Consider the following 27092-nt stretch of genomic DNA (forward strand, 5'->3'; position numbering starts at 1 on the left):
AGCCGGCAAAATTTGATTTTTCAAGGGCCGTCGCATCACGTGACGGCCCTTGAACAAATCAAATTGCCAGAATCCCGCGACCCCGCCGCCCGGCGAAACCTAACCTCAATCAGGCAGGTCCCAGTGGTTTCTGTTGCCGTGACCATGAAGCAAGATGGCACGTCAGCCAGCGGGAAGACAAGAATTTTGTCTTCCCGTATGGTGACACGATCACATGGTGTGTGGCAGCCAATGGCAGGGCAGATCGGGTGGACCAATAGGGAGTGTGCTGTGCGTTGTGCTGCGCTGACATCATGGCTGCTCTCCTCCCCCCGCAATGGCCGTGGCCACTGCGCCTTCCATCGCTCCCCCTATATCGCACAACGCGGCTTTCACCTGTGCATGTGCCGCCAGGCGTGTGGGCTGCAGGAAACACTCGGGTTGTAGCCTAATACATCGACCTTGGCCCCTTGCACTCCTTCCTCTTCTGAGACAGGCTCTGACTCTTGAGCCCTGCCCCCTCTCTAACAGTGAACCAATTGTATCTAGTAACTGCCTGGTCACATGATCTTCCACACAGAACTTTGCATTGTGGGTACTGTTTTGCAGAAACAACTGAATTAAATAAACCAGAGCAAAACGATCGATTTACAGGACAACAGATCGATCTGCAACTTAGCTAATCACTTGTCAGTGTGAAGATTGTATTGATGCACATATTGCATAGAATATACTGTTAATTTATAGCGCAGAATGTTTGTATTAAATGGATTTTAAAGATGAACTGCTGCTCTAAAGTTCACATTTTATATACCAACCTGGATGGCATTTTCCATCAACAAAACAGCCTAATAAATTCTCTGATGGTTACAGTGATGTTGTCTGGCACATTATTTTGTACCTTCTCAAAGTGTTAACACAATGTGCAGATTTTGTATTTAGGAGTTATTAATAAATGACGGAATGGTCAAAACAGCCTTCCACAGGCATACTTTTCTCTAGCTGAAGCCCTTCCAAAATGAGAGATAGTCTGCCTGTGGGTGAGACTGCATGACTTACCCATGCCTCGAGCGGGACCCCTCTCCCATTCAGAATAAACATACCATACAACATCTTGGGAGAAATTAAAGGCTGAGAAGAACAGAAAGCGCACACTTCTTGGTGCAATAACATTTTTACTAGATTAATGAGACAAACAAACAAATAGTGGTAATACACTCACAAACATCCGAATAAAATAAGCAAATAGCCGTAGTTCACAGATCCGCGCTGGAGATATGCAGAGTTGTCCTCACGGGGGGATACTCCGCCTGTTGCTGCAGCGCGTCCACTGCTTGCTTCTGCCTTTCCGGTAATGGGAGGTTCCTGCTGTCTCTCGTGACGCTTCCCTAGTGCGTCACCATGTAACCTCCTCCGTACGGCGTTGCAGCAGCCCTGGCGGTTGCAGGGATGATTTCACTCCAACAAAATGTCCCAGAATTGCTCCAAGGAATGACTGTTGCTACCAAAATTGCACACATGCAAGTACTACAGTAAGTCCAGAAAAATCAATGGATAAATGATTCCATAAATACACTCCCGTCCAGAATCATAAGGTAATGTGAAACCCCACAGCACCGTGCGTTCGTGACTATCCCACGGGACGGGGCTATGACGTGGAAATAGAGGAAATAGAGCAGCGGTACTGCCATGTCCCCTGTAAGGGAACCGTAAGCGGCTATATGTATACCGCAATCCTCCGCCACTGCCCTCACAAACCCGGTGTCACACACGGCAAACCACCCCACAAGGAGGGGGGGGGGGGAAATGAGTTTTACTCACGATCTTGACACGCCGGGTCTCGACTCAAACACTGACGCAGGGCTCCCCTGATCCGGAAGTGTAGCGAAGCGTGCTCCAGCCAAGGCAAAATAGACAGAAATGGGGTAATCAGGCGGTTCACTGAAAAGGTTGTTTAATGAGTGCATATACACTGAAAAAAGTTCTGCTACAGAGAAAAACTCTGATGCGTTTCGTCCGCAGGTAGGGACTTTGTTAAAGTCCCTACCTGCGGACGAAACGCGTCAGAGTTTTTCGCTGTAGCAGAACTTTTTTCAGTGTATATGCACTCATTAAACAACCTTTTATCTATTTGCGTGTGGATCTCCAATTTCATACCTTGACGGCAGCAGTGAACCGCCTGATTACCCCATTTATGATCTCACTCCAGCCCGGGCCAACCACGTTAACCTGTTCCGTGCCTTCTCCCTCACAGTCTTCAGCTCTGCATAAACTCAACAGCTACGGTCGTAGTATCACCGTGCAAACCACCCTACATGTTTCGAGGCATGGCCTCTTCGTCAGCGGTGTGGTTTGCTTTGTTTTTTGGACTGTTTCTGGCAACAGTTTGAACTCTAAGGTTGTATTTAACCCCTTAGGGGCCAACTCAAGGACATTTATACATTCATATTTGCTTGTTGTTAAGCGCCTGTAGCTGAACTGTATGTATTGTGATTATTCAGCACACTTATTCACGTAGTTTTGAGTTCTCCAGCTTAGATACATTTTTATTGAGAAATTAAAGGCCACAGCTTTATTTATTACAACAGATAAATATCTCATATTTATCCCCAACTAGGGACCAAGCCAGATTGCTACGCTCACACCTACTGGAGCTCCAGCAGAACCCTCAGCCCGTGCTCCTCTAGCCATTCAGCACCTTAGTCTGAATTCACAGAGCCCCCATCTGAAAATCACCAACACACCAGCTGAGCCTAGTCTGGAATGGTACCGCCTTCCCCAAATTCCATCCAAAAGGTCACCACCATGCCGGCCGCAACAGCCTGGAATGGCACCGCCTTCCCCACTAAAAACTTCTGAGGTGTGAGACCTCCCTTCAGGAGCTAATACTAACTGAGTCCCCCTCTCAGAGTAACATTACTCCAGCCAACACATACTACAAGGTGCGACAAAAAGAAAACAGAGCAGAGTCATGATCTTTCTTTACAATGCTGACATCCCTCATGCCTAAAAACAGGGTGAGTGGGTTGGACTTTGCTCCAGTAGAAGAAAGAATAAGCTAGGATCCTCCCCCCTTGCCCTATGTACCCCTTACTTAATCCCTCCCCCTGGCTTGACATCATGGCTCCTTAGGGGAGGGGCCCCTCGTCCTTAAGTCATGTCGCTCCTTCCTAACAGTCCAGGGCTTTCTGTCTCAATAGAAACTATTGCAGACTGGTTGGGAAAATAAGTGGCTTACAAAAAAAGACTCTATTATTCTGGGGATGTTACTCACTGCCCACATTTCAAATTGCAGAATTTAATATTTACACTAAGAAAATATGAACTTTGTACCAAAATGATTAAATATAAAGACTCAAACGCAAATACATGCAAATATTACGGACATACAATTGCACAGTCATTATTATAATTATTATTATTATTATTATTATTACTATTATTATGGTAGGGAGACAATATTGGCTCCAAGTATAAGCTTTAATCCGCTGGCAGTGTGTATAAACATATATTACCTTCTAACTAAACATGTTTATTTAATGAGGGGGGGGGGGTCCTAAATAACAACATACAATGATTTTCCTACCAATCAGCATATGTAATCAGTATATACACATTATGTTCTTCCAATGTCAATTGTGTCTCACTGCACATTCAGCTACTTCATTTGATGCATTTTTTTTATAAAGGGATGTTAGCAAAGCAATGTGTAAATATAAGTGATAAATTCTGCCCAGTTTTAAATATTCATAGTACATTTAGAACACAAGATATTATTCCTATGGGTCCATTTTCTTTATTACTAAATGAGATAAGTAATCTATATTTACTTGATGCTGACTTTCCCCTTTATTTTGCTCTGTGGTTGGCAAACATAAGAATTGACATACAGCTGGGAGCTTAACGGAAACATCCAGCTGTTAAAATTAAACCACTAATTTACAATGGATGGCTTGCGATTTTAGTGTAAAAAACCCCAGGAGACTGAGACCTGCCTGTTTTCCTTCTTGGTGGAGTGAAACGGACTTGGAAAAAAAAAAAAAAAAGAAGATGTCAGTCTTACTCTGTGCCAACTGACCACAAGGGATGAAATAGACATATTTCTAGCCCTGGAGGGTCTTTTTTTGTAATGATTTTTTCTTTCTTTCTAAAAATCTCCAGACAAACTTGTTCAGCCATACAGAAATAACAATTCCACTTACATAAAGGAGTCTGCACAAAGAATTCAGTCTCTCTTTCAATCCCAGTCTATATTGTTTATCCACCATTTCCACATTGTTTCCACTTTTCAAAGCAACAGTTGGTTGTTGTAGCTTAGTTTAATCTCTGTTAGAGTCTTGTTCCTTCACCTGTTCAACAGTTCAATGCAGAAGCAAAAGGGTGGATTACCCATCTGAGATTTTTTGGCCCTTTTTCTGTAAATTGCGATACCGCTGATCTGGTACTGAAAGCCCTATTAAAGCCAATAGGGCCTTTGGTGAGATAGCCCCGGATCAGCGCTATCATAGTCTACAGAATAAGGTTCTTATAGAGAAATGTACCAGACACCACTGGAATAAAGGGTGAAGTGAAATGGACACTTTATTAGTAGTTGTGGCACATCACAGATATCAAATGGCCTTTGAGAAACCTTAATAGCCTCAACATCTTGCCTGGATAGATCTTCCATGATAAAACTGCTACTACTGAAATCTGATGATCTCTTAAAAGGAATAATGGCAAGGGTGAGATAGAGATCTTGTACATTTCCAGAGTTTTCATTGGTGATAGAAAGGAGACTCCTCTCCAGTAGAGGAAGCTATTGGTTTCCTCTCCAGTATAGGAAGCTGCTGGTTTCCTCTCCAGTATAGGAAGCTGTTGGTTTCCTCTCCATAATAGGAAGCTGCTGGTTTCCTCTCCAGTATAGGAAGACACAGAGTGTGTATTAAATTACTTTTGTTTTCTTTTAAAACTTCAGCCAGAATTTGGTATCTTAGTCTTCCAGTATGAGGAGGAGGTAGAGGAGGCCCCTTCCACCTCGCACGTGAAGCCTGACCCTGACCCCTCCTCTAGCTCTGACATGAGGAAGAGGTCCTTGCCCAGTTGAGCAAGTCTGCCAGCCCAGAAGCAGGCCCTGTAGTTTAGAATGAGGGAGTTAAGGGTGGGTGGGAGTTCAGTTTTTTTTCATATATATTGTTTAATTAATAAATATTTTTTTTTCTTTGAAAAACATAATGTTGAAGTTCTTATGAATAACAAGTTGTAAAACATTATATGTTGTGCAATAAACAAACAGAACAACAGTATAACGTTCATTAATAACCAAAACATTCATAACTTAACTACAAAATAACCAAAGCCCATTCACTCTCCCCTATAGCATATTGTCATTCAAATCTATATAAAGTATTAATATCCCCCTTGAAACCCACTGAAGCCAGTGCATGCACTGTCTACAACAACACGGAAACCAAAACAAAGAAACATGTCCAAAGCAGCACCTGTTCCATAGATGCTTGCGGTCCATCACCCTTGCCCCAGTAACCATCAGAACAAATTAGTTTACCAGACAGGCTGGGGCTATCATGTTTGCCACTGGCTGGTAAATGTCTTCAGTAGGTTTAGTATCAGTGCCATTGTCCAGTTCAGTTATGGCGAAGTTGGGCAATAAAATTATGTGTCCATATTGTTTAGGGTAAATCCGGAGTAGTGCAGTGCACATTTTTAACAGACGGCCCTTCATACATTTTAAGCACCATGGAATGGACAGTTGTTTTTTTTATCTGTATTACCATTTGTAGATACCAGCAGACAAGGAAGTACAGCTGTGCATACAGAAGTGGCTTTAACTAAATAGAGTAGGAGTAGTCAGGAAGTATTCCATACAAAGTGCAATACAACTGAATACAGTATAACAACGCTTTAAAATAATATTTAGTTTGAATGCCTATATGTGTTGTACTGTACAGTAAGTAATACAAGAATGTATTTCCTCCTCCCCTCCCCCAACAGGTTCTGAACAGGGATAGCCAGCTCAATCCCAGCAAAACAGGACCAGACAGTCCTAATGTTGTGGGGGGGGGGGGGGGATGGGTGAGGAGTGTGTTGTGGAATGGGGTGGTGAGGATGGATTGTGTTGTTGTGAGGAAGTAGCGTGTTGTTGTGGGGGGAATGTGTTGTGGGAGAAATTGGGGGGAATGTGTTGTTGTGGAGGTGAAGGGTGGTATGTGTTGTGTGGTAGAGTATGTTTTGGCGGTATTTGTGGGTGGGTTGTGGGGGATTTTATTTTTTAACTGATGGAGAGGCCGTTATTCGAACACTTCACGCATCATGTACACCGGAATCCCGATTTGAAACCGCGGGATGAATTCCAGCCTCCCCGCACTAAGATGTGAGCGCGGCGAGTGCAGAAAAACTAATTTTAGTGTTCTCGCTATTAAAAACATGAAATTGACACAGTGGCACAATAGCACAGTACTGTACACATAACAATTCATCCATTTTATTGCAAACAAAGAAACAGAATACATGAAATTCAAACAGAACATCCGCGATAAGCGCGGGTGCCTGGGGCGATTAGCCGCGTTCATGCTGCGTGGGGAACAACACATAACTCAAAATCGGCACCGAGATGTGTTCGAATAACGGCCGCTCCATCAGTATGTAATAACTATTTTAGATTTTTATATTCTGTCTATTTTATGTAATACATTTTGTGGGGGACATACAATTGTTTGAAGTGACTTTAATTTTCACTATAAAGAAATGAGTGTTTGTTATTTACCTATGTACAAATCACAAGAAGTCATGAATGATCCACCTCCTCTTGCAATACACTGAATACAAAAAAAATCAAACGTACATACCGTATAGATATAATTAAATTAGATCAAGTGAACACACTGGTGAAAGTGAAGATTAGATATATACAGTCCTCTGAATAGGTGACGTTCCTGGAGAGGACTAAATTAAAGTCCATACATGGTTGTAGTGACAGAGGGTCAGGAGCACACTCACATCCAGGGGTATATAAAAAGACAAAAAACATACACATATAGTGCAAACATGTTTTTTGATAGTGGTGATTCTAATAAATGATATGTAATTTACTCACATTTTGATAGTGGTGATTCTAATAAATTATATGTAATTTACTCATATTTTCCGTAAGTGATAAGGGCTTTGTGTGTTGCTCCCAATCTTTGGATAAGTCCGCTTCATAAAGTTTGAGAGGCCCCCTCTCCAGAAATCTTTAAAACAGGTTCAAGACCTACTGTACCTATTTACCCAGGCATTTAATTAATTAACCACAATATGTGCGTAATTTAATAGCTACAGTTATCTCCATCCTGTATTGTATCTTTCCTTGTGTCTGGTCTCTTTTATAACCTTAAATATTTTCTGCTTTTTCCTTTCAGTAACTGGGAAGTGCTTTGAGTCCCATTGGGAGAAAAGCATGGTATAAAAAAATGTATTATTCTAAAGTTTAACTGGTGCCTTGTTCAGGGATAGCATGGCATTGTCGAGTGTTTTATTTTTATAATTGTGATTACGGTATACATTGGATACCTCTGACTAGAACTGCCACTGATCATGCAAAGGTCCTTGAGCAGGAGCAGACATTTTTGACCTTGTGTTAGAGAGGATGGACCCTATTGCGAAATGAATGGATGGTCTCTATACACTTGTGGATAGGCTACTGGAAGAGAGACTACGACATCTGGAGGATGTCTCTTCTCCCCCCATGTTTCTGAGCATTAAAAGAGTGAATGAGAATAAGATGTGGGTTACATTACACAGAGCAGTACAAAACATTGATTACTGTAGCGATAGACTTACTGTAGAATACTGTGCATTGAATTTAGGTTAAAGACACACTAGCACCGCCTACCGTATCAAAGTACTATGGCAGCAGCAAAACACCATTTGGTAGCAATGAGGCATGGGGCCACGACATGCAATGAAGTGCCAGGGAATTGCACTTGGTTTTGCGTGGTTACGGGAACAGTAAGTTTCGCTGCATGAGTAAATACTGTCTGAGTTTTTGTGCTACTATCCAAAGCATCATAATAGTTTTCATATGTATAGAAAGAGTATATATGATCAGACACTGGACATCTTTTCTTGATATCTAAATGCTGATTTTAGCTTAATACACAAACATTTTGCCAATATATACAAAGGTAGAATACATTAAAACTGCTCTGTTACATATTGTTATTGCAGGTAAAATGGAAAATCAGCAATATAAAAACATTGATTTCTTGTTATAATGTCAGTTTGCCCATGAAACACATGGACAAAAATTCATGCAGGCAATTTCTCACAATATTTCCAAAATGATATGAATAGGCAGAAAGCCACGAGATGAGTGCTGAACAGGTGCCTTGGGGTCATAAATCATAATAAAGAGCTAGACAAAATGACAGAGACTAACAAGGTAATTATAGCTTAAACAGTGCAACGTGTAAAGAATTAACCACATTTTCTTTCTGAAATTCTCTTTCCAGAATTTCTGTCGCCAAAAAAAAGCCTGAAATTTTACATGATGCAAACAACCATTGCAAATGTATATACATTGTTCTAAAAAGGAAAACATATACTGTATCACATATTTCAGTACCTGAATACTATTTCCAACTGTTCTAAGGTAGTCAGGATGGGAAGCTTTGCAAACTTGAAGTTTATTCATTTTTTCCATATTTTTTATCCACTTGTTTGCCTGACCTTGAGGGTCAATCATGAGAGGCCACCGTTGAGCTGATGTCACGATAATGGCATTTTCTATGGAGAAACTAAATAAAGGTTCTCATTTGTATGTTTCATTCTGCAGTTGCTTATTCTTTTACCCAACACAATATTGTATGTCAGAAAGCGGAATAGCTGACATACTTATCTTTTGGAAGTCCGTGAAATTGCCATTCCATGATTTTCACAGGATCACCTAAGGAGCTTGAGAGCGCAAATCCATCAGAAACAGGAATGTGTTTGTCTTTGCACATATTGAACCATTCCTTTAATATTTCCTTCAGACAGAAAAGAACATTATGTTTTGTGTTAATATTAAACTGGCCATTGTGTATTTGTGCGTGTGTGTGTGTGTGTATATATATATATACATATATATATATATATATATATATATATATATATATATATATATATAAATGTAAATACAACTGTATGCTCATATATAAATATATTAGTGGCGAGAAAAAGTTTGTAAACCACTCAGGATTTTCATATATTTGAAACTTAAAATGTTATTAGATCACATCAAAGTTCTAACAGATAAAGATAAACAAATGACACAAAAACATGACACTGTTTCAACATTTATTTATCCACAAATGTTTCAACTTTCAATATCGATGTGTGAAAAAGTATGAGAACCTTTAGATTCGGTACTTGGTTTCACCCCCTTGAGCAGCAATGACTTCAACTAAGCGCTTCCTGTAACTTGGTCAGTCTCTCACATCGGTTTTGAGGAATTTTGGCCCATTCCTCCATACAGAACTGCTTCAGCTCAGTGACATTTGAGGGATTAGTTGCATGGACAGCTTGCTTCAGGTCCTGCCACATTGGGGTTTAGATCCAAATTTTGACTAGGCCATTTTAAAATGCTGAATTTCTTCTTCTGCAGCCGTTATTTTGTAGATCTGCTCAAATGTTTAGGATACTTGTCTTGCTGCATGAACCCCTTTTGCTTCAGCTTCAGCTCTGACATTCTTCTCAAGAGACTTCTGACACAATACAGAATTCATGGTTGTGTCAATTATGGCAAGCCATCCAGGTCCTGAGGCAGGAAAGCAGCCCCAAACCATCACACTCCTACCACCATGCTTGATGGTTGGGATGAGGTTCTTCTGTTCTAACACAGTGTTTGGTTTTTCGCCAAACATAACGTTTCTCATTGAGGCCAAAAAGTTCAACTTTTGACATGTCTATCCAGAGAATATTGCTCCTGAAGTCTTATCTATCATCTATGTGCTCTTTAGCTAACTTCAAATGGGCAGCAATGTTCTTTTCAAAGAGCAGTGACTTCCTCGTGGCTATCCTTCCATGAATACCATTCTTGTTCAGTCTTTTTCTGATAGTTGAGTCATGAACACTCACATTAGCGAAGACGAGAGTAGCCTGCAGATCCTTGGATGTTACTCAGTTTTTTTGTGACTTCCTGGATTATTTGTCGGTTTGTTCTTGGAGAGATTTTCTTAGGACGATCGCTTCTGGGTAGAGTGACTGTGGTCTTGAACTTACGCCATTTGTAGACTATTTCTCTGAAAGTGGATTGGTGGAGCCCAAAATCCATAGAAATTGTTTTGTACCCATTCTTCGACTGATGAGTATCAAAAATTACTTTTCTGAGGTCCTCAGAGATTTATTTTGATAATGGCATGTTGTGTTTCCACACACCTGTATGGTGAAGAAGGAAGTGCACTGCATACAAATGGTGGAGGAGGCTATGGGTAGCAAAAAAATCCTTTTATTAAATGAAGGGATCAAACATCACCCCCGGGATCACCAAGAAAACGCTCACCTACACGTTTCGGGCCATGCGCCCTTTATCACGCCCTTTAGCACGGCCCAAAACGCATAGGTGAGCATTTTTTGGGTGATCCAGGGGTGATGTTTGATCCCTTCATTTAATAAAAGGATTTTTTTGCTACCAATTGCCTCCTCCACCATTTGTAGGCAGTGCACTACCTTTGTTCACCCATTTTCTAATTATTTAAACACCTGATTCTAATAATCCCCTTTAATATAGCTGATAACATTTTTTTTTTTAATTCAAACATTTTGTTTCAAAAGACACGGAATTGGTTAATATAAACCCTATGGAATATGTAAGAAAAGACTGGTTTTGATTCAAGAAGATTCTCATGGAAAAATTATGGAATTTCAGTCATATTCACTAGGGATTCACAAACTGTTTCTCTCCACTGTATACAGGCATACCCCGGTTTAAGGACACTCACTTTAAGTACACTCACGAGTAAGTACATATCGCCCAATAGGCAATCGGCAACTCACGCATGCGCCGGTCAGCAGGTCCTGAACAGCAATACCGGCTCCCTACCTGTACCGAAGCTGTGTGCAACCGGGGAGACTATAGAGCCTGTTACAAATGCGTTATTTACATCAGTTATGCACGTATATGACGATTGCAGTACAGTACATGCATCATAAGTGGGGAAAAGGTAGTGCTTCACTTTAAGTACATTTTCGCTTTACATACATGCTCCGGTCCCATTGCGTATGTTAATGCGGGGTATGCCTGTATACATAACTCGGCAGATAGGAACATTACTATGCATAAACAAATTATCTTAAGATAACATTTTCCTCCCCAATTATTGCCTATGTAGGCATTGACCTTACTGCCCCTATTACATGGGAAACGCTGGGACTTTTACAAGCTTATTCACTATGAAGTACAAAACAAGGTAGACTATGGAAAGTATCACATTTTTCCAACTGCAATACCAGTGAAAAAGTGGGGGGAGAAAAATCGCATGATTTTAATGACATTCGTTTTCTTTGCTAAATCTGGTGCAATTTTTTGTTAAACTTATGCCGTTTTACTTTGGCCAGGAGACTAAGGCTGCGCTTATAGTGCCGGCAACAACGACAGCGATGCGACTTCGCGTCAAAACAAATGTATTGACGCCGTCGAGTGCGCTTATAGTAGGCGCAACGTGACGGCACGACGGCTTGGTCGTGATCACTGGAAGTCACTTCAATTTGATTTTTCCACAACCACAGTGTGACGTCAGCGTCGCCATCCCATCGCCGGAGATAGCACTATAAGCGCGGCCTTAGATACATTCACCCCTTCCCTCCCCCCCCCCCATATGTTTACATTATTACTCAACATATAACTTTCCAGGAGTTATGTATTTATATCCTTATAACTTTCCATAGCATTTTTTTTTCACACATGTGAAGTACCTTTTTGCTCCAGAACTTCACTAGTTTATACTTTAATAGATAGACCCATTTGATTTTAGGTTTCTTCAGCCCAGTTACTTATACTGTGAAGCATCACTATTTTAGCCTTACTGTATATATCAGTACTGTAGTTGCAAACTATGTACTGTAATTCCAATAAGATGATCTGTAAGAGTTTTCTGACGTTTGCATTGGCTTTTATGAGTGTAATGAAGAAAACCACCATTGAAATTAACAGTCACATTGATTATAACTTTACAACTTACTTGTCTGAATTCTGGGGTGAATGAACCCAAATAAGCCACAACACCAGCGCTTAGCAGCAAATCCCCAACAATATTTTCGTAAGTGTCTTCCAGTTGCAGAGCAATGTTTGTCCAACGCTCCTTTTCTCCCCCAAGTCCATTAATTAGTTTTTCTGCTCGATCCAGTTTCAACCTTACATAATTATAATAAAGAAGTTAAGAACATTATTTTTACTGCACTTTGAACAGTTCTAACACAGCATGGATATTTCCTTTTTAATCGTATTGCCTCATAAAGGTTGCTATCCAGCTGGTATTTTTTGTATGAAAGCCAGTTGACAGGAAGGATAATTTACTGGAAATGATTAGGTTAGTATTTTTAGAATTTCCCTGTACATGTAGCTTCATTTACATTCTGAGTTTAGGTCCTTGGTCAGGGAGAGTGAACATTTTTGAGAAGTAACATTATTGTGCAATTGTTTTGGTTTAATGTTGTTTGACAAAACAATTAGTTGCATCTGGGCCATGCATGTGCTTTATATGCCACCTGGTATTGAAAAAGAAAATGTAGAAGCAGAAAAGCCTGTGTATGATTTTTACAGGTCATACATTTTCATTATTCAGATGCAATACTGTATGTCTAGCTACTGTACCGTTGCGTGGCATTTCAGAAAACATTAAAGAGTACAATTGTGGAAGAAATTACTTGGATCTGGAATCCTCCATCAAAATTGAAAGTCTTTGATTGAGAAAGCATTAGCTTTAAAAAAATTCAGTTCAAATCTAGCAACCTTGACTATGTTTCCCACTTCCATAGCCACTGCATTCGTTAGCTGTATACCAAATGGCTTTCGTTGTGTAAGGTAATGAGCTATTTCTCTGACCTACACTTTAAGTATTATAATTATGCAAAGAGCATGCTCTGTACTCAAATGAATTACAATCACCACAATTTTGAAAAATGTATCCGTGTTATTGTACCCTAGCATGAATGTGATAAGGTTATTTATATTACATAATAGGGCCATATTAACTAAATGGTGCATGCTAATTTTACACAATATTCAGCAAATCTGTTTTATGCAAAAATAACACGCACCAAAATTGCACAAACTGGAACATTTGAAGATGGCTTGTTGGCTGAAGTTACAAATATTGAGTATATACCAAGGGAAGCCCAAATTCTGTCCTCAAGGCTGGCCAGGTTTTCAGAGCAATACATGGCTAAGTAATTTGTCCAGTGATAATTACACATAGACTAATTGGTTATGCATGTGTTTATTGGTGAAATCTTAGAAACAACATAATCACTAGTCACTACTACATATAGGCCAATTCTTTTGCCAAAAGGTGTGTTATAAAATATTCAGAATAAAAAATGTTAGAGTAAATAAAATAGGTGGGAAAAAAACTCTGTACTGTGTGGCCAGAACAAGACAGACTGAAAAAACAATTCAACAGCGTTTCCCAACTGAGATACCAAGTAGAACTGTACTCACAGATTTCTCAGTGCAGTCTCTTCCATTTATTAGAGAGCTATGAAGAGTACAACATTTCAGGTCCCATAGGGACCTTTCATCAGGTAAACTGCTCTATAATACATGGAAGAGACTGCACTAAGAATCTGTGAGTCCTACTTGGTATCTAAGTTGGGAAACTCTGTTGAATTGTTTTTGCTAAGTCTTATGGAATAGCCCATAAATATAATACCATAAGAACAGTGTGTTCAAACTAGAAAAGATAAGACCATATATACCAAACGTTATTTTGGATAAACCTGCTCTTAATCCTCATTCTTCTTCAATTAATGGATATATTGCATCTCCTTTAGCTGTACATGTCAGTTCTGCCCCCTCCCTGGTAATGGAACCCACTTAGAATTTCTTGTTTTTGTAACCTAAGCACCTCAACCCCGATCCACATTATCCCATTTATATGAATGGGAGTAAAAGCGTGTTAAAGTTTAGCACCCTTTTGTGGATATGGGACGTCATCTGCCTTAGAGAAGCACAGAACTAACCCATTTTAGGTGGTAACAAGAGCTATTAACAAGAGAAAGAAAATTGGTTCTTGGTCCCAATATGTGGTATTATCAATTAGTCCAAATCAGTTAGTTACAGGGTTGGTAATGCAAGGATTTTACTTTGTTTGGTTATTTCTTATAATGCTGCATACAAGGTAACTAAATATATTTCAACTTTTACATTATTAAGAATTAGATTCTACACAGTAAAAAGTCATTAATTAGATTTAGGAAGCATATAATCATCTTAGAAAGTAATTGATTATAGGAGTCAACACTTTTTCTGACAAAACACATAGCAATAAAGGTGTTAATCCCTCTAATGACTTCCTAACTACAATTAGTAACATTCTAACACTAATTAATAACATCTTATCTCCAATTAATAACTCTCCTCTAATTACAAAAATACATTCTCCATTGTGCCAGAGATGTCACTGTGTACAAGATGGATGATATCTTGAGTGCAAGAGGGAAGGATGGTGGTATAATATTGAATTCAAGAGAATTGCTCACTCCACCACAAGTACATAATGGGTTAATGGGGACATTGTGGTCAACATAAAGACCATTCTCATATATTGTGGTATGATAAATTTACATGTAGTCACATACCAAATAGTGTCTGCCTCCAATCATTCTATTCCAAATGGAAATAACTAGAGTTCTTAGCAATTCACAGTTTAAAGAATAAAAGTGAAATATTTAATTTCCTCATTATTTATTATTTAGCTTATGCCCAAATACATTGGAATAGATAATCGTGTGCATGACATGTTAACATTTATACAGCAAAAATGACACTGATGTGATAGTATTTGTGGGCCATATGGCTGTGTCACCCCAAAGTGTCACATAAAGTGTCTGTGGAGTTAATACTGGAGTTAGAATTGGAGTTGAATACTACAAGAAGATCTGGCCTCTGCACTTCAAAAACAACTACAACCTTGTGTAACCAGGTCCCCTCTGGTCCCCCGGTTTTTCTGTCCTCTCTCCCTTACCTCCGCTACTGCGGCTGATGTTGCGGGGAAGCGGGGGTGGCGACGGGCTCGCCGGAGGCTCTGGCGGCTCCCGGTAAAGGGCGCCACCATGTTGGAAGGTTGGGCGTACGCGCGGAGGTTCGCGCATGTGCAGAGGGAGTCTGGCGGCCATGCCATCGCGTATGTACAGTACACTTGGTGCGCGAGGCGGCAATAGGAAAAGGTCCAGTGTACATTTGGCGCGCCAGGGACACGTTAGTCGGAGCTTGGACGCCATCATGGTAGGGTGTGTATGTGCACGGGTCTGTGACCACTGTACTAGGAAAGATTATCCCCCAATAGGCCCCAGCTAGGCCCCGACTCCCTTGTGTAGCTTGTGGTTGCTGCAGGGACAGGCTCATAGAGAGGGACACTGCCCTGTAGAACCAGGTTGAGGGACACAGACAAGAAACAGCTGTATTCTGATTACAGGTGATCTGGGACAAGACTCCTGCACCATAGAGACTATCTTCGTGTGGGACACTCCTATTGGATACAACCCCACGTGGAGTCGGACTCCATCGCTGGATCAGCGGATCCTTTCTGGTTGTCAGTCAGCGCGCCCAGTGCTGGAGCACCCGGCAGGTACCTTAAATACACCACGTGCACAAACTGTACATTTAGCCTAAGAGGGGCAGTGCTGTCTCACACATGGGGAGACTTGGTGGGTAGCTGTATCGTATTAGCATTTAGTTGAGCCATTAAGATATACATGTGTTGCAGTAAAGGTTATTATTATAATCTGTGTGTTATTATTATTGGTTCCTGTGAGGGGCTCTTCCCACTACATTGGGATCCCTCTCATGTGGAGGCGCTGCACAGAGACTGTTGTTATATTACTCCAGGCTCCCCGTGGTGGAGGCTTAGGCCCCCTGTGAGCCAACAGGTAATTGCAGCACCGGTAGCCTCTTTACAGCAGGGGGAAAGAGTTCTACACTTGTAACTGTGAGAACTTGACTTTCTAAATGCTGTGATAATTTGTACTCTTCCTATGCTCCAATACCTGGGTTAGTCTCTCCTCCTGCATCTCACTATGCCCTCCCTATTGCTTTTCCTTTCATGCCTCCTCACTCCTTTGTAAACGTTTCTGTTCTCTCCAACTTCACCACCTCCCCTCCTATCCACATTTCTTCATATCTCCTGCCCTCCACCTATGCATGTGCCCATACACTGCACCATTATTTATACACCTCTTTCCCAACAACTTCCATACCCCTCAATAAAAAGCACCCCCACAAATCCTCTATTCGCACCATCTATCTACGCCTTTCTGCTGCTGGGGATATCTCTCCTAATCCTAAACCCAGACATAAACACTGAAAAAGACACAGAAGCACACCAAGGGTTAAGGAAGATATATTAAACAATTAGTATAATAAAAAGTAAAAACTTACACATCATAATAAAAATGTCCAGTAGCGGCCAGTGCATGAATGGTGAATCCAGGGGGATGGGTAGGTGCAGGAGGTATTGCCTGATGTTTGCAGTTCAGTCCCGCATGCTGGGGCTGGCTTGCCCAGCAAGGCTCAGATCTTTCTTCCGGGTTGCGGCTGTCGCTGGACCCGTATGGAGCTGCCCTCCAATCGTCTGTGTACTTCACGTCCCACTCGAGCAGGTAAAACCAGCTCAAAGCTTCGTAAGAAGCTGGGACTGGTACAACCAAAGGTCTGGACACCAACAAGTACTGTATAAACTCCGCAATGCGTTTCACACTGTTCAGTGCTTCATCAGGCTTCATCAAGCAGCCTGATGAAGCACTGAACAGTGTGAAACGCGTTGCGGAGTTTATACAGTACTTGTTGGTGTCCAGACCTTTGGTTGTACCAGTCCCAGCTTCTTACGAAGCTTTGAACTGGTTTTACCTGCTCGAGTGGGACGTGAAGTACACAGGCGTTCGGAGGGCAGCTCCATACGGGTCCTGCGACAGCCGCAACCCGGAAGAAAGATCTGAGCCTTGTCGGGCAAGCCAGCCCCAGCGCGCGGGACTGAACTGCAAACATCAGGCAATACCTCCTGCGCCTACCCATCCCCCTGGATTCACCATTCATGCACTGGCCGCTACTGGACATTTTTATTATGATGTGTAAGTTTTTACTTTTTATTATACTAATTGTTTAATACATCTTCCTTAACCCTTGGTGCGCTTCTGTGTCTTTTTCAATATCTTCTGACGTCGGAGTCTTCCTACGGAAGTTACCAGTGGAGGAGGGGTGCCTCCACATCACAGTAGCAGCAAGAGGGGAGAGTTGATCTACTTCAAGATCCCTTCTAGGAAGCATGAGCGCGGATTAACTTTCCTGCCAGACATAAACACACCTGCTCTTTTTCCTACCACCCATTGTGACCAAGCACTGCCATCTACAGCACTTATTTCCTCGTTTGCTGTCTCTGTAAATTACCTATCATACCTCTTAGATTGTAAGATCTTTGGGTCAGGGATTTCCTTACCTATTGTATGATTTTGCTGCGCTCAATTTATTATTATAAATCCCTGTATGGTATTCTTTGTGAAGTGCTGAGTACACTTTTGAGGCTGTATAAATAAAGACATACAATACAATTTGCACCTGTAGTTTATTTTATTGAATAGGAATCTAAGTTTTACTTGTATGAGTAACATTTTACTCACGCAAAAACCTGTGTGTTCCTTTAATTCAATCTAGCCCAAAATGTCGCATTAAGTTATACTCAACAAAATATAAGGTAATGTGTATAAGCGACATTTTTCTTTGTCTCTCCTTTGAAGTTAAAAAAAAAAGAAAGAAATTACATAAAGCTGTCTGAGAGGTTGTAAAAAAAATGTTTTCTTATAGAGTTTTAAATTGTTTGAAATATATTCCCAAACTTCCCACTGTTAAAATAGTTGTCTGTATCTTTAGGGAGCCAGTTTAGAATCTACGTATTGTATTATGGTTTAGCCATTCATGACTGCTGATATAAATCATGCCTTGTACTGTATGTTGAGATCTGCAGCAAATCCATCTTTCGCAGAAATCACTGTACTGTAGATATCTGGAGATTAGAAACCATTAATGACTTACTTAGTCAGTTCGATATTTTCTTCCAGGATTCTCTTCTCAACCAGTTTTTGAGATAGCTGTTCCTGCAGGACTTCCAATTTAGCACTCACTTCCTTCAGCTCAACCCTCTTTATCTTTAGTTTCTCCATCTGAATCCTTAGGTCAGCTTCTGCTGCTTCTAATCTTTGTCGTTTTGGGGCTACAATCTGCAAAGAAAAGAAAAAAAGTAAAATGCAATCCTGTAGGGAAAAAGGTAAATTACAGTAAGTACAGGATATCATCAATTTCAGACTCCTTAACATGGGGTATTACTGTAGCTACTGTATTTGACATTCTTCCCTGTCAATTACTGTAACTATGTAACTTGTAAAATGATAGTATTCTTCATATTTAATGACAAGAACATTGTGAGAATAATGTAATACAACTTCATGGCTCAGTTCAAAGCCAACTAAAACATGTAAATATTTCATTACTGTAAGTGTATATGTGACATTTAAATCCTGTAACATGATCAAAAATGATAAGCCAGACCTGCATGCCAAGACCCTTTGGTCAAATTCAGTTTGAAATATTTACCTCTCTAATGTAAAAAGAAGACCATTTGTTTTTCCTCTGGGCATGGTAAATACATTAAACAAGACCTGACCAATGTGGATTACTTTGACATGGTGATGAGGCTAATCATTTCTGACAAGATGATGAGACAAATTTCTTGTAATAGAACGTGATTGCATTGTGCAAAACTCTAATGGTCTTATTGGTTTGGCAAAAAAGCAGATATATCACATGCTGTGATAGGTTTTTATGGATCATCAAGGGTGTTTTTCAGAGGCAGAATAGCATTATGCTGCTAAATTGCCACCCAAGCCCACCCTCTTTTGAAATCCTACTTGGCAAAATTGACCTCCCTTTTTCTAAGCCTATTCTTATTTCTGACATCTATCGCCCCCCAAAGCCTCACTAGAGTCCCTGACTGATATCACTCAGTTTCTTGGCTCAATTTCCTCTCTGAACGGGAAGTGTGAGCTGTTAGTTCTTAGTGATTTCAACTACAATTGGCTTGACCCTAAAAATAACAAAATCCAGACACAACTCAAGTCACTAAACTTAACCCAACTAATTTCCCAAACCACATGCACAAACCTAAAATTTCACAACCATTCCTTACTAGACTGGATTCTATCCTCTAGTCCCAACAGAATCCTATCTTCTGGCATCCTACGTGACATTTTCAGTGACCATGCAATAGTGCACGGTGTAAGGAAAATCAGGCCACCCCAATTAAGCCCTAATGTTCTCCTCACTAGAACATTTAGAAATTTTAACCCACAGCAGTTTCTGGCTGAACTTATCAACTGCCCTTGGCACAGAATCGACGTAAAACCTGACCCCGATTCTGAGCTCGATTATTTCCAATCAGTTCTTAAAACTCTGTGATAGCCTTTCTCCACTACACAGAAGAAAATTCCGGGTGCCCACCTTCCGTCGGTTACAACTGACCTTATAGCGCTCTACCATTTCAGGGATGCCTTGTGAAAAAGATAGAAATGTATAATACATGCACAAGGTAAACAAGACATGCAAAAGCCCAATACTACAATGACAATCTTCACCATAAACAAATACATTCCAGCCTTCTAGTCATCAACAACCATCTAATATCATTAAGGATGATATTACTATGACAAATCCCACTTACATTACAAATGAAAGGTTTCCCTCAAAGCCATTCCTAGGACGCCCGGAGGTCATCCCTGAAGGTTGGGTACTGTAAGGATGAGCCTTCGGTCCCGCCCCCATGATGCATCCCGTGACGAGACGGGTGATGCGCCTCACACTGAACTTGCGTACAGGCACACTGCAGTCAGGCGTGAGGACACCGCATGGATCGGGCTTAGGTTTCACCCCCGTGACACATCACGTGATGTCTCAGGTGACACAACCACATACAGGCAACACCTAAGCGCAACGCTACTCTTTCCAGGATCGGGCTTAGGCCCCACCCCCACGACGCATCCCGTGAAGCTCCCCCGCGCACCTATGGCACTGGTTCAAGAATTCTCTGCAAGCAGAGGGAACCCCTCCATAGCGGACAGGAGTCGGGATCCGGGGCTCCCTTAGGACCAAAGATACTGGTGCAGCGTCACGAGCTAAAGGCGCAGGCATAGATGGGGTCACGCTGGGTTTACTAAGATGGCTGCACAGGGTCTGCAGCATATCGGAGATTGAATCCTGTTTCTGATCCAGCGTAGCTAGACGGGTGGCATAGAAGCTGGCCCTGATGGTAAACGGCGTTTGCTACCTCTGCGGGGTCCATTGCGTGACTCGTGCAACGTTGCAGACTGCAAAACAAGATTTGGACCCGCAGGGCAGAGGTAGGGAGAAATACACTAACGTTGGCCTGGGAACAGAGGCCTGGGATGCAGGGGTAATCAGGTACATTACGGTGTCGAGGCAGGCAAAGGGTAGTCAGGTCCGATTCCGAGGTTGAGGCAGACGGCAGGCAAAGGGTAGTCAGGTCCGGTTCCAAGTTCGAGGCAGGCGGCAGGCAAGGGGTTGTCAGATTCAGTTCCAAGGTGAAGACAGGCAGCAGGCAAAACAAAGGCAAGGGGGAGCTCAGGCAGGACAAGGAAACCAGTACATTGCACAAGCAAAGTCCAAGGGCAACTGCATGGTATTTAAAGGCCAGAGAGAAACTACATCCTGTCAGGGAGTATGGGCAGGATTTCCCAGGAAGCAAGATGTCTGTTGTAGCTTCAGAAAAGATAACATCACTTCCTGTCAGCAGTCATCCAGGATGTTTCAGACAGATCCCTTATACTATAAAATGAGAGCTGATATTCTGTGACAGATAATCAATGAAGATTGAAGCCCCAATGCGAGTTATGCTTTCATCCAGGGATTTTAGTAATCAAACTGTCATCCTTTAGGCAACAAACCAAGAAGTTTACCAATAAAATAACATAAAAGATCCATTGGGCATAGATAATCCAAGATTGTATTGGCCTTGTCACTCCACTCCGTGTTTTTATTTTATTTACCCTGACATACCTGTATATACTGAAAAATAGATATGGTTAAAGTAGAGTACAGAACATGAAGATAGAGAAAAAGACTGGGCTAATTCGAAAGTACTGTAAAGCAATAAATGTATCTAGCCTTAAGTCACATACAGTATAAACTACTGTTCTAATAAATAAATAAAAACATCAGTAGTATTTTGCCAAATGCAGACATATTAGTTGTTATATTGCATTAACCATCTTTTGCTATCATTTTATGTGCAGTGATTTAAAAAAAACAACATTATTAGTGCTAACTCCTAAAGTAGATTAAACAAAAATCTAATGTTGCAAGAATATGTATGCCCTGTGGTCCAAAAGATAGATCATTCATTAAGTTGTATGATCAATGTGCAGATATAATTATTTAAAGAGCACAATCCAATTAAAAAGTAAATATTTTTTCATTTCAAAAATCTAAATCAAATTTTCAATTAACCATTGCTTAATGATGCAATTCCCTCTACCTTTTGTGAATAATTTTAGCTGAGTAATAACTACTGTAATTTCATGTTGCAAAATGTTAAATTAGATGACTGAATATTATATATATATATATATATATATATATATATATATATATATATATATATATATATATATATATATATCACAACAAAAAAAGAAATATATTAGCGCCAACCTATCACTATATGAAATCTCTATAGAGTAAAAATATAAATAAAAGTGAAATGGAAAATGTTATTACAAATAAAAGTAAAAAACCTATGCTAAGTACAGTGGATGTAGTAAAAAAAATAAAAATAATGAACCAATAAAATACATAATAAAATATCAAAAAAGAAAATGTCCAGATAAATATATGTAAAAGATATACAAATCCCAAAATGTTCCAATTGCTATCCAAAAGAGTCTCTGCAGCCCGAATGAAGGGAACACCACTTCCTTAGGATATCTACAAAAACACAGAAAAAACAGGCGCACTCATAGCGTAAAATTGTACTGCTGCGGCACAGTTTATTCGAGCATTTGCCCGTTCTGTGCCGCAGCAGTAGCCTGGCGCGCGCCCGAGTGTGACGGGCGCGCGCCGAAGCAGCGGAAGAGCGCCCTCCGATCGGGGCGCTCTCCCTCCCGCTGCCGGGTCCGCCGGGTCCCCCGGAACCCCCTGCCGCTGTCCCGCGATCGCGGGACACCAGGGCTCCCTCGGGGAGCCCCTGGACGTGCGTGCAGGGGGCGCACGCTCCCGAAGACGCGTGACCGCGCGTCTATGACGCGCGGCACGCCGAGGGGCGGCCACTAGCAAGCCGGGAAATCTCCCGGCTTGCGGATCTGGCCGCAGTGCAATTAAATGTGTCGCCAGTGTATAACAATAAATTTATGGAGTAAGGGATAAAAATGCACACTCACAAACAAAGCTGAAAAAAATGCGTTTTTGAGTACAACTCAGCCCGTTCAGACGCAGGAACCCAAGGAGGAGGACTTCGGTGTGATGTCCGCGGTGTGTCTTGCCACAATAGCCCCTCTAGGTCCTGGCAGGGACCGAAAGCCACGAGGGACGCCGCCTTCCCCTCTCTCCGGTGCTACACAGAGCATACACTGAATAGAGTCTCGCGTGAACTCGATGATGTCAGCGAGGTTTCAGCCAGGGAGAGTTCACAGTGTAAACAGGAACTCAAATGTCTGAATGGCTGGTAGCAAAATGCTAGCAAAGCAGCAGGAGTGCAATAATGTAGATGAGTGCAAATAAAATATATAAACTGGACAGTAGGCTCCACAGCAATCTCTACGCGTTTCGTCTCAAGCGAGACTTCATCAGGAGCTGGTAGCATAGGCATTACATACAGTTATATAGTACACATGACCAATAAGATCATAGGAGGCAGAGGATTAGTAATGAGATACACATGATGAGTATTAGGGTTGGATTAACCCCTATATATGCCAGAGCACACATAGATAAGGATTCACAATTTTAATCCTAAAGACCAAGTATATTATAGCATATAGTATTAGACGCTTTAACTAATGCATAAAATATATATCACAATTATAGACCAGAAATTAAACATACAAGTCAGCCAAAAAAGGTTAACCTGAAAAGTTAAGTAGAATGTCATTGGTAGTTGACTTGCATAGTAACATATATATAATACGTATAATACAGTAAACAGATGTCAATATGTGGTAAACAATACCCTAAGTATAGAGAGATGGCTATATAACCACTGAATATAGGAGGAGACAACATAGGTGCTATAACCTACATTATATATATATATATGTCTCACTACCCCTTTTTTTAGTTTTTGGTCTCATGTTTCCTTACCCAGGTCCCTCTGGGTCTCTTTAGCACCTATGTTGTCTCCTCCTATATTCAGTGGTTATATAGCCATCTCTCTATACTTAGGGTATTGTTTACCACATATTGACATCTGTTTACTGTATTATACGTATTATATATATGTTACTATGCAAGTCAACTACCAATGACATTCTACTTAACTTTTCAGGTTAACCTTTTTTGGCTGACTTGTATGTTTAATTTCTGGTCTATAATTGTGATATATATTTTATGCATTAGTTGAAGCGTCTAATACTATATGCTATAACATACTTGGTCTTTAGGATTAAAATTGTGAATCCTTATCTATGTGTGCTCTGGCATATATAGGGGTTAATCCAACCCTAATACTCATCATGTGTATCTCATTACTAATCCTCTGCCTCCTATGATCTTATTGGTCATGTGTACTATATAACTGTATGTAATGCCTATGCTACTACTCCTGATGAAGTCTCGCTTGAGACGAAACGCGTAGAGATTGCTGTGGAGCCTACTGTCCAGTTTATATATTTTATTTGCACTCATCTACATTATTGCACTCCTGCTGCTTTGCTAGCATTTTGCTACCAGCCATTCAGACATTTGAGTTCCTGTTTACACTGTGAACTCTCCCTGGCTGAAACCTCGCTGACATCATCGAGTTCACGCGAGACTCTATTCAGTGTATGCTCTGTGTAGCACCGGAGAGAGGGGAAGGCGGCGTCCCTCATGGCTTTCGGTCCCTGCCAGGACCTAGAGGGGCTATTGTGGCAAGACACACCACGGACATCACACCGAAGTCCTCCTCCTTGGGTTCCTGCGTCTGAACGGGCTGAGTTGTACTCAAAAACGCATTTTTTTCAGCTTTGTTTGTGAGTGTGCATTTTTATCCCTTACTCCATAAATTTATTGTTATACAATTTTACGCTATGAGTGCGCCTGTTTTTTCTGTGTTTTTGTATATATATATATATATATATATATATATATATATATATATATATATATATATATATATAAAAATAAATAGGCAGATGGCACACACATAAACTGGAAATAGGTGCTTGTCCCATACAGGTAATGTATAGATAGGTTCCTTACCGAGTAAATCCAGGATCCCAAGATCACAAGGCAAGAAGGAGACAGCACACTCAGGAGGTACAAAAAAAGCGTGTATTCAGTAGAAAAACTGGCACATAAACCCGACGTTTTGGTCCTTGGCACAGGACCTTTTTCAAGGGAGTGCTCTGTACATAATGATACCTGACAAACATATATACCCACCACCCATCAACAAACAGATCCCTGATAGGCTAAACCATGATGTTAAACAGCTGTAGACACTAGCTAATCAAAAAAGACATCAGCACTGAGCAACAGTGGTGTCGGGTGGCGTCTCACGTATCTTAGTAACCATTAACAATGGCGCACATGCGCAACATACGTCACAACTACAAATAATAAATATATAAAGGTAATTGCTAGAAAACACGAGCGTTCAATGCGTATGCTAGGTTTCCACGAATAAACAGCAAAGCATATGTACGGAGCATACCATGGTATTACATAATGAAAATAGCGACTGTAGTGACTATCAATTAAATACCGGCGTCAGCACAGGGAAACACAGTGTCGGATAGCGTCTAACGTAACCAGGTAACCACCACTGCAAAGCAACAATGGCGTTTTTCAGCATGCGGAACAACAAAAAAATATAAAGAAAATTCCTGAGGGACGCAAGCGACCAATGTGCACACTGAGCTGACTCGAATAGGCAACCTAACACATAGGAAGAGCATCACGTAACATAACTTGTTGAAAATAAATAGATAATTACCCAAAATGTCACGAAGACACACACAGCAGCTGCAATCACAATATAAATAAAGCAAGCGTGATAGTGCATGCGTGACTAGCATAATTATTGAACAAGTGTCATAACATCAGATAGCCATAGTAAAATAGGGAAAAATAATAAGGTAAAGGACAAAAAATAAGGGACGGGAAGGGAAGTGTTCCTTGGAGTCCCAAGACACATGAGGAGTGAACACATGAAAATAGGGCAGATAGACAGAAGACTGTACCCAAAATGAAAGCAGAGGCATACCGATATAACATCACTGTTAAGTACAGTGGGCAAAAAGAGATTAGGCAATAGAAAGGAGCATAAACAACAAAATAAAAATAAAATACAGACACGACCAACAAAGAGCTAATGTGGAAGAACCACAAATGTGCAAAAAAATGCAAAGCATGCAAAAAAGCAAAAAAATACAAAGATTATGTAAAGCACAAATGCAAAAATAGCAAATCAAAAGAAAAACCAAAAAGCAAAAAATGGCATACAAAAATAAAGACAATGTGCAAAAAGAGTCCCAAATGTCAACTTTGTTTTTTGGCATGTTAAATAAAACATCCTAGGCGAAAATCTTCATTGAGACCGTGTGGTGACATTGTTCTTAACTCATAGATCATTTTGGCCTCCAGTTGAAGCAGCAACTTATTCCTATCCCCCCCACATGAGGATGTGTTGGCTTGTAGGATAGGCATACACTTCAGTGTGGATAAACTATGTTTGTTTTGCCTGAAGTGTCTGGCCACTGGTAGATGTTGTAGGTCATCCCCGTTGTCAGTATCCAACAAAGCTTTTCTAATGGTGGACCTATGAACGGCCATCCTTTCCTTAAACATCCGGCTTGTTTTCCCTATATAATAGAGTCCACAGGGACATTTGATGAAGTAAACTACAAACCGTGTCTCACAGTTAATGTAAGATCTGATGGGAATAGGATACCCATTGTGTGGATGAGAGAAAGATTTACCAGTCTGCATGAAGCTGCAATTAATGCAGCCATGGTATTTGTAGGTGCCAGGTTTCCTCCTAAGCCATGTTAGGGTTGGTGTATACTTGCTCGATGGATCAGCCTGCACCAATGCGTCTCGACGATTTCTGCCTCGACGGTAGCACATACGTGGCGGTGCTTTGCACAATTGGCCAATTTGATTATCATTGCTTAAGATATGCCAATTCTTGCGAATGCTTCGCTTAATGTAGTTAGAGGCTGTTGAATAGGTACTGCTAATGTTGATGCATTGATCTTCATTGATGGCTGTATGAGGTATGAGGAGAGATTCCCTCTTGACGGCCAGAACTCTTTTTAAGGCCGCATTAATCTCAGTCCTCGGATAGCCCCGATCCATGAATCTTTGGGCCATTTTAAGAAGTGAGGCCTCAACAAGTGACGGATCACTGGTGATACGCTTGACCCTCAGCATTTGTGAATAAGGGAGGCCACGTTTAAGTGGCTCAGGGTGGTGGCTGGTGGCATATAGTAAAGAGTTCTTGTCAGTGGGTTTTTGGAAGATCGCAGTCTCCAATTTACCATCCTTTTTGTAAATCATCGTGTCCAGGAAAGTGATACTGTCCATACTTTTAGTGACAGTGAAACGTATCGTGGATGGAATCAGATTCAAAAATGCAACAAATTGCGAAAGCTCCCCCTCTGAGCCACCCCAAGTGAGGAAG

The 27092-nt window shown here is 40.9% G+C and overlaps 1 protein-coding gene across 1 annotated transcript in view; it reads right to left on the reverse strand.

Moving 5' to 3' along the window:
- LOC142495286 (dynein axonemal heavy chain 3-like) overlaps window positions 1–27092 on the reverse strand; it is a 1152169-nt gene that overhangs the window by 206664 nt on the left and 918413 nt on the right. Inside the window, exons 57-60 of the mRNA XM_075600542.1 lie at window positions 18239–18423; window positions 12177–12348; window positions 8851–8984; window positions 8582–8753 (exon numbers count right to left, since the gene is read on the reverse strand). Coding sequence (XP_075456657.1) covers window positions 8582–8753; window positions 8851–8984; window positions 12177–12348; window positions 18239–18423 — 663 coding nt within the window. The remainder of the gene's footprint in view (window positions 1–8581; window positions 8754–8850; window positions 8985–12176; window positions 12349–18238; window positions 18424–27092) is intronic.

This window comes from Ascaphus truei, chromosome 5 (assembly GCF_040206685.1).
Source record: "Ascaphus truei isolate aAscTru1 chromosome 5, aAscTru1.hap1, whole genome shotgun sequence".
Taxonomy (NCBI): Eukaryota; Metazoa; Chordata; class Amphibia; order Anura; family Ascaphidae; genus Ascaphus; species Ascaphus truei.